Source organism: Pieris napi, chromosome 17 (assembly GCF_905475465.1).
Source record: "Pieris napi chromosome 17, ilPieNapi1.2, whole genome shotgun sequence".
In the NCBI taxonomy this organism is placed as follows: Eukaryota; Metazoa; Arthropoda; class Insecta; order Lepidoptera; family Pieridae; genus Pieris; species Pieris napi.
Window position 1 is genome coordinate 1538188 of NC_062250.1, and position 10785 is coordinate 1548972.

General features: G+C 31.6%; 1 protein-coding gene across 1 annotated transcript in view; it reads left to right on the forward strand.

Moving 5' to 3' along the window:
* The window catches only part of LOC125057864, a 75532-nt gene extending 73243 nt beyond the window's left edge, over positions 1 to 2289 (forward strand). Inside the window, exons 6-7 of the mRNA XM_047661787.1 lie at positions 10 to 92; positions 1838 to 2289. Of these exons, the coding sequence (XP_047517743.1) occupies positions 10 to 77 (68 nt within the window). The 3' untranslated portion in view covers positions 78 to 92; positions 1838 to 2289. The remainder of the gene's footprint in view (positions 1 to 9; positions 93 to 1837) is intronic.
* Positions 2290 to 10785: the final 8496 nt, after the last annotated feature.

The window sequence follows — 10785 nt, forward strand, 5'->3', positions numbered from 1 at the left end:
TTGTTTCAGGTTCGAGTGTAAAAACAGCATTAACGATACTTACGTTGTCAGCTATAGCCCAACTGTATTTGTCATAGATATCTGGATTTGAGGTAATTTTAACCCATTTTATCATTCAGTTTTTGTCTACGTGCTTAATGTACTAAGTGCGAGTTTATTACAGTGACTACCTATAATATATAAGCCGTCCAACCCGCTAAAATCAAAAGCTCACCTCTAAGACGTCTAAAACAACATCAATTACATATATGATAATCCTCAGCTTAATAAAAATAATCCCCTTGTAGAACATTTTTAATTGATCATTAAAATAAATTTATATTAACAACAGATCAACATTCCAGATTTGATTATTTCGTCAGATTTACACGCTGTCTCCCATTTAATTCAACACAAAAGCTTTCAGTATGCAAGCAACATATGACCTCAAAAGTATCCAAATCGCTCCAGCCATTGATTAATCGTGGAGCATACATAATGATCGTAAAAACCTATTAACATTATAAAAGTCAAATACCAATTGACGGTTACAAAAATGAAACAATAATTGCTTGTAGAATTTCGCTCGAAAAAGCCCTTATTATAATTTGCACTGATTTTTACCTAACCTTTTGTTAAGTGATATTCACAACACATGTCTCACACATTCTACTATTAGGTATATAGTAAGACCGTTGAGCAGAAGGTTATATAAGTGTTGACACAGACCCTTACACGTGATAAAGTCAAGAACCCAAACAAGGGTTGTCAGGTTGACCTTAATGATGTGTCTCCTCGTAATTCAGGGCGGCATAAGTGTCAGAGCTATTACAATTAGTAGCTATCGAATAGATTATGAAAGGGGTTTACGTAATCAAATTTTTAGGTTCAAAGGTCGATTTTTAATCACAATCTTTTCTATAGCAAAGGAAAGTATATTTAAAGTTGTAACATCAAAACTTTTCAAATTCAAATTTAAAAATCATTAAATCATTGTACACTTATGATCGTCAAAAAAAAGAAATGTATATGAATTGCTTCTAACTTTACATTTAGTGCCAGTTCTCAAATCAAGGACGTAGAACGGAAGAGAAGAACTGGCAATAAACTCCCCGCCACTCTTTTTAATCGCCATGTATTTTAAACAACTTTTGTAAGGAGCTGCAACCATTGACAATTGGTAATTAATAATAACAACATAAATTAAAAACAAAGACTTGTCCTCTATCAGCAGGAGGCATGGTGAAATAGGAGCACGCACTTACATTCTCGTGAGAACAACACGCTAATACATAGTCGAAATAACTAACATCATCGCATACACGTCACCACTAGTGGACCGAATTCGACAATTCTTTCACCATTGTACCGATGTATTTCCTAACCAATATAATAATTGACTTAGGGTCCTTAATAGGCCGGCAACACACTTGAGAGCCTTGTGAGTATCACTTACCATCAGGTGAGCCTGCCTGTTTGACATATAAAAACACCCCATTTACCTGCTACGTAATCCCTAAGTAGTTTATAATAAAATATGTCTAACGAATATAAATTTTGACTTAACTGTTTAAATTAAGCTTGAAGGCTTTAAAGCTCAAATAAAATCTTTATTTAAATAGGTCATCGTCTCTCGATTTCTGAAAAGTACTCAAAGCGAGGAATCATTTTAGTCTTGTAATCAACACATTTTAACTTTCCGAAAAATGTACTAATTATATTCTTAATAAAACTCTTTTACAAAATTTGGAATGCAACTTTTGTGGTCCCACTGAACGCAAATAATATTATTATTAACTTAAATTTATTTCGGCGAAAAAGGCTTAAGCCAAATTGTAAAACTATATTTTTGTTTCAGATTGCTTTGCTGCGTTTCTCTAGTCACAACCAAATGCTAACAGACTATAATCATATAAATAAGATTATACACGGAATTGTATGTTATTTAATTAACTAAATACTATAGACAAGTTATGCACGAATGACAAATATTCTGAGATGTGGCACACCACAACAGTACCGATTCTGATCATATTTCCGTTTCAAAGATCTGTGGCCGTACCCTGTAACTTCTAATAGCTATACCGACAGATCTTGATCTCAATCTCATCTCAAAATCAGCGCTACAGATATTGAACTGCATCGACATCGCATACAAAAACATCGGCATAGGTATTGCTACTGAAACAGAATACAGTCGCTGCTTCGAAGTTGTTGTTTATATGTGCTTTCGGTACTTTGTTAATGTAAATTTTAAGCAATTATTGATTTAATTAGCAGCGATCAGTGTAAAAAGTCACAATTCTTATAGATAACACAAAATTATTCAAACATCAGTTCAGTTTGCAATGTTACTTTTGAAGGTGACACTATTTTTTTGTTTCACCGTATCATTCGATGTCATGAGCGTACTATGAACGTGTCGGGTACGGAAACGAGCTCAGAACGGACCTCTTTACCCATAGAATTGTCGCACCTTTATATTATTTATAACACGCTCCTAGTACGGTCACGGTACGGTGCAATAGGCTATTTAAGACATATAAAATTGTGGCATTATTGTGTAGTAATTTTAGTTGTATTCATTGCATATGATTTTTTAAACCAAAAATACGTCAAAGACTATACTTTCATTTTATTATAAGACTTTTTACCACTTAGCTTAAAATAATATATGTTAGTTATGAAAATGTACAGTTATAAAAAATAATTTATTACTATTTTCAAAGTATTTTTCTTATAGTGTATAATGTACATATGGATGTATAGATGAATAGGAGGGCCTAAACATTTTGGTTTTATTTTGATCATAAATACTTCAATATTTGGCATGGGTATTGAATTTAATTCAAAACTATTATTAGACACATGTAATGATTGTAGGCTACCTACACGTTAATAAATTGTGTCAACCTTAAAGGAATTTATATATAGAAGCAATCTTTGTTCTGGTTTATACCTTGATATTTAGAAGTGGAAAAATTTGTGAACTCATATAATACGCAAGCAGCCAATTGTATGAGGCACATAATGGACAGCGCAGTTACTCACTTAGATGTCATTGATTTAAATTTATAATACAAATATGTTACCTTATTAAACTAAGAATGTAAACATTAACAAAGCGAAGTTTTTGAAGAGAAATGGAGCTGCTCATAGTATTGTCTTTTATTGACATAGCTTTTACACATTTAAGGAAACAATTTGTTTAACGGATTGAAGTTAAGTACTTATGTATTATAAATTAACAATTATTTTACATAACTTTTAATTTAACCGATGTTTCGCGTGCTTTACAGCGTGCGTAGTCACGGTGACTGAAGACAAAAGGTGTTGAAAGTCAAAAAGTATCACAGCTGCAGAAAAAGTTGTATTATCTATATTTATTTCCGCGGAGTTGGTATCGACTAAAAGATGAAGGGTTTTGGCAGAAATGGCTCACGGTGTCCTCTATTTTCGCGGATTGTTTATCTTGAGATTTTAATTTGGATATTATTGGATTGTGTGTTTGACAATTTTAGGCCGTCTTCTATATTGAAATTGGGGTGTTTTTTGATTACAATGGCTTCGCGTACCAATCTTGGGAAGAATCTTTACATTTTTAAAATAATTGTAAATTTATAATACATAAATACATAACTTCAATCCGTTAAAAAAATTGTTTCCTTTAAATGGAGCTGCTTATAATTGTATCATGGTAACATGCCGTAACACACGCTAAAAACACTGCATAGGTAGCCCTACATTAGTAAATTATTTAAATATTTAACTAATTTTGCAAATTAATTCCCATAAAATTAACGATAATGATAGACAATTTTTGTAATAATTTGAGTCAATAATCGTATTAATGTTCCTTAATTTATTACTTGAGTAAATTATGAATCATTTAGCCATTATGGGCACGAGTCTGGGCCGATTAAATGCAATTATGTCTGAAACAGTATAACTGGGTCAAGGGCAAGGTAAATTACCTTATTAATTTATTATACTCTTTATTTTACAGATAATTTAACCCAAAAAGCGTTGAGTTTTAAACTGTCATAAGCATAGTAATTCTCTAATTATGGAAATGGATTTTTGGGATTTTAATTGTACCATAACCCTTTCTAAGCGACAACGATTATTTAAATGACCTCTATGGGTAAAAATAGAGTCGAGATATAGCGCTAAGTATGAACAACGTCAAACGTTTCGACTTTGTATTTTCCCTTAAGTTGGTCTTAATTATAAAAAAAATGAACATCTATTTTCGTTTCTTCTCAATTTCTTTAATAACCTATTTATGAATAGGAGACCGTTAAACTTTAATTTACAATTAACAGCCGTACTTTATGCCTTTGTTATTAAAAACTAACCTAAGTTTAGTTGGGCATTGCGCAACAAAATATATTTCTTGGTTTTCGATAATAATAATTCATTAGTAAGCAAAAGATGGATGAATTCCAAAGAACTGCACAACCAGCCAGGATGAAAATTATGGGCGTGATAACTTCATAGATTTTGAAATCTTTACGTACTGGCTTAAATAGCATTAAGCATTTAATTGACGTCTCTAAGTACGGCTGTTAGTACCGTAGTATATGTCTCGTTTATTAATGTTTATTGAAATGTTAACCGTGGATAGTTCACGGTATTATTAAACGATATACGTATATATTATGTACAAAATTATATACTTTTTGGCCTTAATTAAAATCTTTGGGGGCATTTTCCCCTTTCAGGGTAACCGTTGATTTTGTAACTATTTATGTTTAAATCAATGTTATTGCCCTTATTCTAGTATTTGAAATTTAATTACTTTATGCAAGTATCAAATATCTTATTATTGTATAAATGCTAAGTATGAGAGGCCCGATAGAAATACTATCTCATGATGGTAATTTAATAAATGTATTAAAACATAAAGTTCTACACACATGTTTTTAGCTAATCATGTTCAATTGTCTTATAATTTTAATCATGTAAGTTTCGTTATAAGCTTGTAAAAGAGTAAGTTTAAAACAGAAAAACAATTAACAGTAATTTGTGACAGAAAAACTTGAATCATCACTGTCTATCGTTTCGCAACAATAACAATAGCTTTCTAAGCCACTTAATGGCGCGCACCACAGCAATGTGGTATCAGCTGCCCGTGGAAGTATCTCCGAAGCTATAAGCATAAGAGTTTACGGATTCTGTGTGTATGTTTTAAAAACAAAAGTTTTGTTTGGTCCTGAAACATGTGTGTAGCTGAAGCTGTTCTTGTATTAAATGTATAATAAGCTTACTATGTAATACTGCATCCGTTCATGAATAAGGGCTAATGTAAATATTTGTACGCATTTAGTTTTGTTAGGTCACAATCGCTGTGCATATGCCATGTATGGATAAGATCCAATGAAGACTTTTATTGTGAGATTTCTTAAATAAATTGAAGGGTCGTTGTGTACTATTATTTTTTATTCCTTAGAATTTCCTAACCTAACCTAACCTAAGTAGAGGAACAGCTCGATCAATTAAACCAAAAAAAAGGGTGCGTGTACTTATGTACGCGCGTAAGAAGTTATACTTCTTTGGCATTATTAAAAATAGTTTTTGATTGCATGCAAATAATTAATTACAATTAAATAATCAAAGACTGGAAAAGGAGTCATTTTAGTCAATAAAGTTCAATTTACATTTGAAAAATTAAATAAATAAATATTTATTATTAATCTCTTACATTAAGTGTAACATAAATTCTATTATTATTCGAATGTTGTTTTTAAATTATGTCCAATGCCGTAGCATCTTCCGTGGGCAACTTCATTCTGTTAATTTTGTGTCACGGTGCGCGCGCATCGTAAAATTTCACTCTCATAAATTTTTCATAACGCGCTTATGAAATATAACTTCAAAACAAAATATTAATAGACAATTAAATGGGAAAAATATTTCAATTAATATTAGAGCACATTAGTGTCAAGTGCTAATGATAGTAAATGAAACCTAGAACACTAGAACGGCGTGTCTTAATCTATATAGTAAGTAGGTATTATTATTGGATTCGTGTGTTAATTCTTGTGGTTAATACAATTTAAATTCAAAATCATTTATTAATTTAGGTGAGAACACAACGTTAACGTCAATATAGAAATACATATTAAATGCTTCTAATTTTATATTTACTGCCAGTTCCCAAATCAAAGGCGTAGAACAGAAGAGACGAACTGGCAATATACTCTACGCTACTCTTTTTATCGCAAAGTTTTTTGTTTTACACAACGTTTGTAAGGAGCTGCAACCATTACACCATATTCCATCTTAAGTAATTAATAGTTGATTTATAATAAAAAAATATGAAAAACAAAGATATTTGTATTATAATAGGCCTTAGCAAGTATCTTTACTTTAACGTACGATTTGAATTTATTTATTGACATCACTTGTATCTCACTAGGAATTTCGTTAAAAAAAACGTATACAATTGCCTTGGATAGAATTACTCGTTTTATGCATCCTTGTGGTTGGTGCACTTATTTTGCCTCTATTACGAGTACTATATTATCTATTCTTTTAAAAATATCTATATTTTCCCGCACATACAAAATATTCTCATAAATGCATTGATTTGCCAAAGTCAAAATATGTAATTCTTTAAACATCCTTCCTTCGTACTAACTCCCGTGGGGATAATCCGCAGATCGCTCTTATAGCCCGCTTTTGCACTACAAATATCGATTCAATGTCAGCTAATTACCCCACAAAATAACAACAAAAACACCATATGACATAATATAATGAAAATAGCTGATATAAACGAGCAAATTCTCGTCAGTAATATCGTGTATCTTTTTCACTGCGAACGCTGCAGAAATTAGCCTATTCGAAAGTATTTCTATGTGTAGGCCCCACTGGAGTTTACTATCTAAAGTAATTCCCAAGAATACGGTATTATCAAGAAAGTCTACTTTTTACATTTGAAGTTACAAATTGAATACATTTTGTCTTCTTTCTTAAGATTATTTGTGTTAAACCAGTAGATTAAGTGCCTTGGTATAAATCACTCATTATGAGTGACAAAACTCACAAACATATCTTACTCATTTAACAGTTGAAAACTATCAATAAATTCTTATAGAAATCGAAAGGGAAATAAACATTAGTAATCAATCAATCACCAACCGTAGTTGAATCAAGTTAGGGATCGTTTTCGAATGCTTCAGTTCCCGAGAGTTTTGGGTACCAAATTGAATAATAGATGCGATGGACGGCTCCCTTGAATAACCTGGCTCAATTATTGAACGCCGCCGTGGGCCATGAGAATAAATCAGGTTGCCTATTTACCAAACTGAAGGTTTATAGTTCACTTATTGTCGGTTGCAAAAACCGTTTAATATTGAGTAGGTACTTAAGTTTATACAGTATGAGATGTATAGCTTTAACATGTAAGTTTCTGATTAGTAATGATTTATAGATAAATTTTTCAATACTATTATACTTTTTTTAATTCATGTACTAAACTTAACATAACAACCAAATATACAGTATTTACAATTTTCTTAACCTACATAGTAATAATAAAAATAATTAAAAATTGATAAAAAGAAAATTAGAACAAATTTAAAAAGTTTCATCCCCGTGGCAGTGCACCTTTAAAGCTGGCAGCATTTCCTCACTGTATTGCGATACTTATTCGTTGAGCGGGCACCAGCTCTGGGGTCACCGGTACTATCTACCAGAGGTGCCCCACGGATCAACTTTACTTTATTTATTTAGATGTTTATTTATTATTTTCATAATATGTATAAAAAACAAAACAATTACACCAAAAATATAGCCAAAAAATGGAATACACAATATTTACAAAAAGGTTCAACGTATGTAAATACATAAGGGAAAAATATTCAATACATTTAACTAAGTAATACCTACATAGCTATATAGTTTCCTTACAAACAAAAACCATTTTTTAATTATTTGGTTGAACATCAACTAGTTATGACAAATTAATATTGGATCTACAAAGGTAAGTTTGATTTCTTATCAACGTATAACTTTGTTCAACGTTTGTTACAAGATAAAGTTATACGAAAAGTCTGTATACTCGTACGTTTATTTCGTAACCAATAATGAAGTGAAATTGCATACACAAAACTAATAAAGATCGATACCTCAAAGTCAGAAGTCACTCTAAGTCTCTCAGCAATTTCTTTTGTCAGGCCTAGATCTCGCAGTCTCCAGATTTTATTCAAATTAAATATTTTTTTTTTAAATTACATTTCTAATCGATTAAAAAAATATAGACTAGATTTTTGCATAAGTAGTTCCACAAATTCTGCTGGCATCGTGCACCATGCGTCATAGTGTCGGCAAACTTTATTGTAAGTGTAACTATGTTGATCGTTGATAGTCACGATAGATTCATCCTTATATGTTCATATAGACCAGTGTTTCCCAACTTGGGGTTCACGCCCCACAGGCGGCAATTGAAGACGAAAATTTCTGTGCAGCAAGCATCAAGCGCAAGGATCTTACTAAATTAATAAAGAAAAATCTTTATTAAAATTCTTTGGAATTTGAATTCCAGTTTTTCATTGTTTTGAAATATGTAAAATAAAAATAAAACTCAAAAAATTAAAGAATGTTTCTCTTTCACGTTTTCTTACACAATGTTTATCTACACATCTACGTTTTAGTACGTATAACAGAAAACAATACTAACCTTAAAATATATTACTAAAAGGAAAAATAAAATATGTTTATATATTTATATAAGATACAGGTAGATACAGGTCACCTATTCCACGTCATAAAAATTGTATATGATATCCCTACTCATCGGCAAAGAAGACAGAGGGTTAAGGCCGAGAGAAAAAGCCGGCGTAAAAAACTCTCGGAAAATGTACTTATTGTTTCGTTAACAATTTCCTAGTGATTTCTTTGTGAAACCTGTCATTTAAATTTCTTAAGTGAAAAATTAATTATCTAATATATAAATTATGTATGTTACAGAGCGGGGGCATAAGAATTCTAGGTTGACTAAGACGGGACATGGTACAAGAAAGGTTGGGTACTACTGACATACAAGACAATATATAGACTGCCTGTACAACTAAGAAGCTGTGGAATAAATTCAAGTCGCTGTTTGAAAATTTAGGTTTACAAAAGTATTTTACCTCATTTAATATCCATTCCATTACTTGGACAATTACAATTCCTTGACAATAACAGTTCAGAATATTTGTAGAACATAATTTGCAATACATGACGAGTGGATTGGTTCGTTGCAGCTAGCTGAGTTTTAGTCCTATGATTTTGGCGATGGAGCATTCTGGCGTTCAAGTGACAGCAGACACCTTTGAAAGCAAACTTCTTGACACAGAGTACGGAAACGGACCTAGTAACGGTGCAGGCTCTTGTCGTTTCTAGAAAGTGTCAAAATCTATAAATATAAAAATGAAACCCGTTTTCCGTTGTCACGACATAACATGAAAACGGCTTGACCGATTTGTCTGATTTGTCTGATTTTTTTTATATAATATTCCTTGAAGTACGAGGATAGTTCTTACGAAGAAAATTTTATAAAATTGGGTGAAGAAGTCTAAAAACAACACTTTTTTATATTCCCATACAAAATATTCGTAATAATACTTAAAAGTCAATTTGAACTTTAATACAATATCATAAAGTTCAAATGTTAGTGGAGGGGTTCCGGGAAGGTAAATTTTAATTTTTTGACATAATATATTTGTTGTCTTATCAACTTTCTTTTTTTTTATCTTACTAGCTAGACCGGTGTCCCGAATAGCAGAATAAGTATTAAAAAAAAATAAAGAATCGACTGTTAGGCGGTACGATGTTCGACAGGCCAGCTAGTAAGTTGATAAAAAGTTTGACTATGGGCGGACACCACAGTCGATATCAGCGAATTCCAAGTGTGTTCCAAGACAACTCACTTAATTTAGAAAGTTAGAAAATATAAAAACGAAACAAAGTGAAATTATAGTTGCTAGTTTTCACATTTACAATAGAAATGACGAGTCACTAGTCAGAGATGAGTCATGAGGTGAGAGTAGAGTCCTACAGTTTTAGCTTACCACTATGACTAATGCAGTGATTACATTAGGGCTTCCTGGTATCGAAGATTGGATCACGTGAACAGTGATTGTTTCACTTCTTCTGTTTTCTGCATCGATTTCTTAATACTTTTCATTATTACCCTTACTGAGTTTAGTAAAATCAATGCAAAATAAAACAATATTTTAATTATACGATACACAAAAATAATACCGGTTTTAATATATTAGACACAGTATATATACTATTATTCTTAATAGTATTGATAAAAATATTTAATTTTGTATGAAATAAACTAATATTCCGACACTTTGATACAAAAAGGATTAACGAAAAGTAACATTTTCAGAATCGCTTATTCTGTCATAGTTTGACGGCCATAGGTCATAGTACGAATTTTGATACAAATTGAATGAACGAAATCTGATTATCACTGAGGTCACATAGAAACCTAAACTGACTGGTTTATATGTAATGCTATGTATAAGCGATGTTCGTTTGTTTGTTCGTTGTTATTACTGTCAATAACAACGAAAATATACTCGTATATTGTCAATAGGCTCGCAATACGAGCTCATGGTAAGCCCTTACGTTTGAATCAGTTTTGAATAAGGTCGTTGATACGCTGAAACTAGTTTAGAATGAAAATATTTCATTTTGTGTGAGATGGCTGCTTGTGATTCCCGCCAGAGTCTTTCAAACGTGAGAGGAACTTCGCTTACCTGAGCTTACAACGACTTAGACTTACTAGATAAGAAATTATAT